This window comes from Mandrillus leucophaeus, unplaced genomic scaffold, assembly GCF_000951045.1.
Source record: "Mandrillus leucophaeus isolate KB7577 unplaced genomic scaffold, Mleu.le_1.0 Scaffold463, whole genome shotgun sequence".
NCBI lineage: Eukaryota > Metazoa > Chordata > Mammalia > Primates > Cercopithecidae > Mandrillus > Mandrillus leucophaeus.
This window is the reverse complement of record NW_012104954.1, coordinates 720,657-722,206: the sequence shown is the minus strand read 5'-3', so window position 1 is coordinate 722,206 and position 1,550 is coordinate 720,657. Positions and strand designations below refer to the sequence as shown.

Sequence of the window (1,550 nt, the reverse complement as noted above, 5' to 3'; positions counted from 1 at the left end):
ACTACCACACCTGGCTAATTTTATTTTTTGTAGAGACAGGGTCTCACTATGGTTTTGTTGTTTGTTTGTTTGTTATTGCTTTTGTTTTGAGACAGAGTCTCGCTCTGTCACACAGGCTAGAGTGTAGTGGCATGATCTTGGCTCACTGCAACTCCTGCCTCCCAGGTTCAAGCTATTCTCCTGCTTCAGCCTCCCAAGTAGCTGAGATTACAGGCATCTGTCACCACGCCTGGCTAATTCTGCGTTTTTAGTGGAGATGGGGTTTCACCATGTTGGTCAGGCTGGTCTCAAACACTTGACCTCAAGTGATCCACCCACCTGGGCCTCCCAAAGTGCTGGGATTACAGGCATGAGCCACTGTGCCCAGCCTCATTATTTTTACTGTGTGGCTTGGGCCTCAGTCTCCTCACCTATAAGATGGAACATAGCAGCAGTATGTACTCCAAGGTGCTGAGAGAGGGACCGGGATGAGGCAGGGTGCCTGTGAGCCCTGTCCCTCTGTGTCCCCTTCCACAGGCCTATGAACGCTCTGAGAGCTTGGAGGTGGCCTTTGTTACTCAGCTGGTGAAGAAGTTGCTTATTATCATCTCACGTCCCGCGAGGCTGCTGGAGTGCCTGGTGAGGGGGCTGGGCATGGGTAGGGGCGGGGGGGTGGATCCGGGGAGCCTGTGGTGAGCCCACTCCTGCCCTGCCTCAGGAATTCAACCCCGAGGAGTTCTACCACCTGCTGGAAGCAGCCGAGGGACACGCCAAGGAGGGCCACCTTGTCAAGACAGACATCCCCCGCTACATCATCCGCCAGCTGGGCCTCACCCGTGACCCCTTTCCAGGTGCTGGCTGGTGGGCGCAGGGGGACTGGGGGTGAGCAGGCACAGACCCCAGCTCGTGCTCACTCTCGGTCCCTCCCTAGACGTGGTGCACCTGGAGGAACAGGACAGTGGTGGCTCCAACACCCCTGAGCAAGATGATCTCTCTGAGGTAAAGCTGGGTGGCCAAGCGGTCAGTACCCTGGTTCCTGGGAGGGCAGGGCAGGGCCCAACTCCAGCTTCTTTGCCCCCAGGCTTTGCGGATCTCTTGGTCCTGCACTCTGAGCCTCAGTTTTCCCATCCATAAAATGGGGTTAATAATAGCTCTTCCAGGGCCTGGCACGGTGGCTCATGCCTGTTTGGGAGGCCAAGGTAGGCGGATCACCAGAGGTCGGGAGTTCGAGACCAGCCTAACCAACATGGAGAAACCCCATCTCTACTAAAAACAAAAAAAAATTCAAAAATTAGCTCGGTGTGGTAGCACATGCCTGTAATCCCAGCTACTTGGGAGGTTGAGGCAGGAGAATCACTTGAACCCAGGAGGCAGAGGTTGCTGTGAGCCAAGATCGTGCCACTGCATTCCAGCCTGAGCAACAAGAGCGAAACTCTGTCTCAAAAAATAAAATAAAATAAAATAAAATAAAATTGAATTAAATTAAATTAAATAATAGCTCTTCCCCTGTGACCTCTTTATTTGTCATGTTAAAATCCATGAAACATAAAATTTAATTTACCTTTTTAACC

The 1,550-nt window shown here is 52.3% G+C and overlaps 1 protein-coding gene across 1 annotated transcript in view; it reads left to right on the top strand.

The window, feature by feature from the left end:
• Positions 1-1,550, top strand: part of MAST1 (microtubule associated serine/threonine kinase 1) — a 54,531-nt gene that overhangs the window by 1,454 nt on the left and 51,527 nt on the right. Inside the window, exons 2-3 of the mRNA XM_011994945.1 lie at positions 517-618; positions 698-840. Coding sequence (XP_011850335.1) covers positions 517-618; positions 698-840 — 245 coding nt within the window. The remainder of the gene's footprint in view (positions 1-516; positions 619-697; positions 841-1,550) is intronic.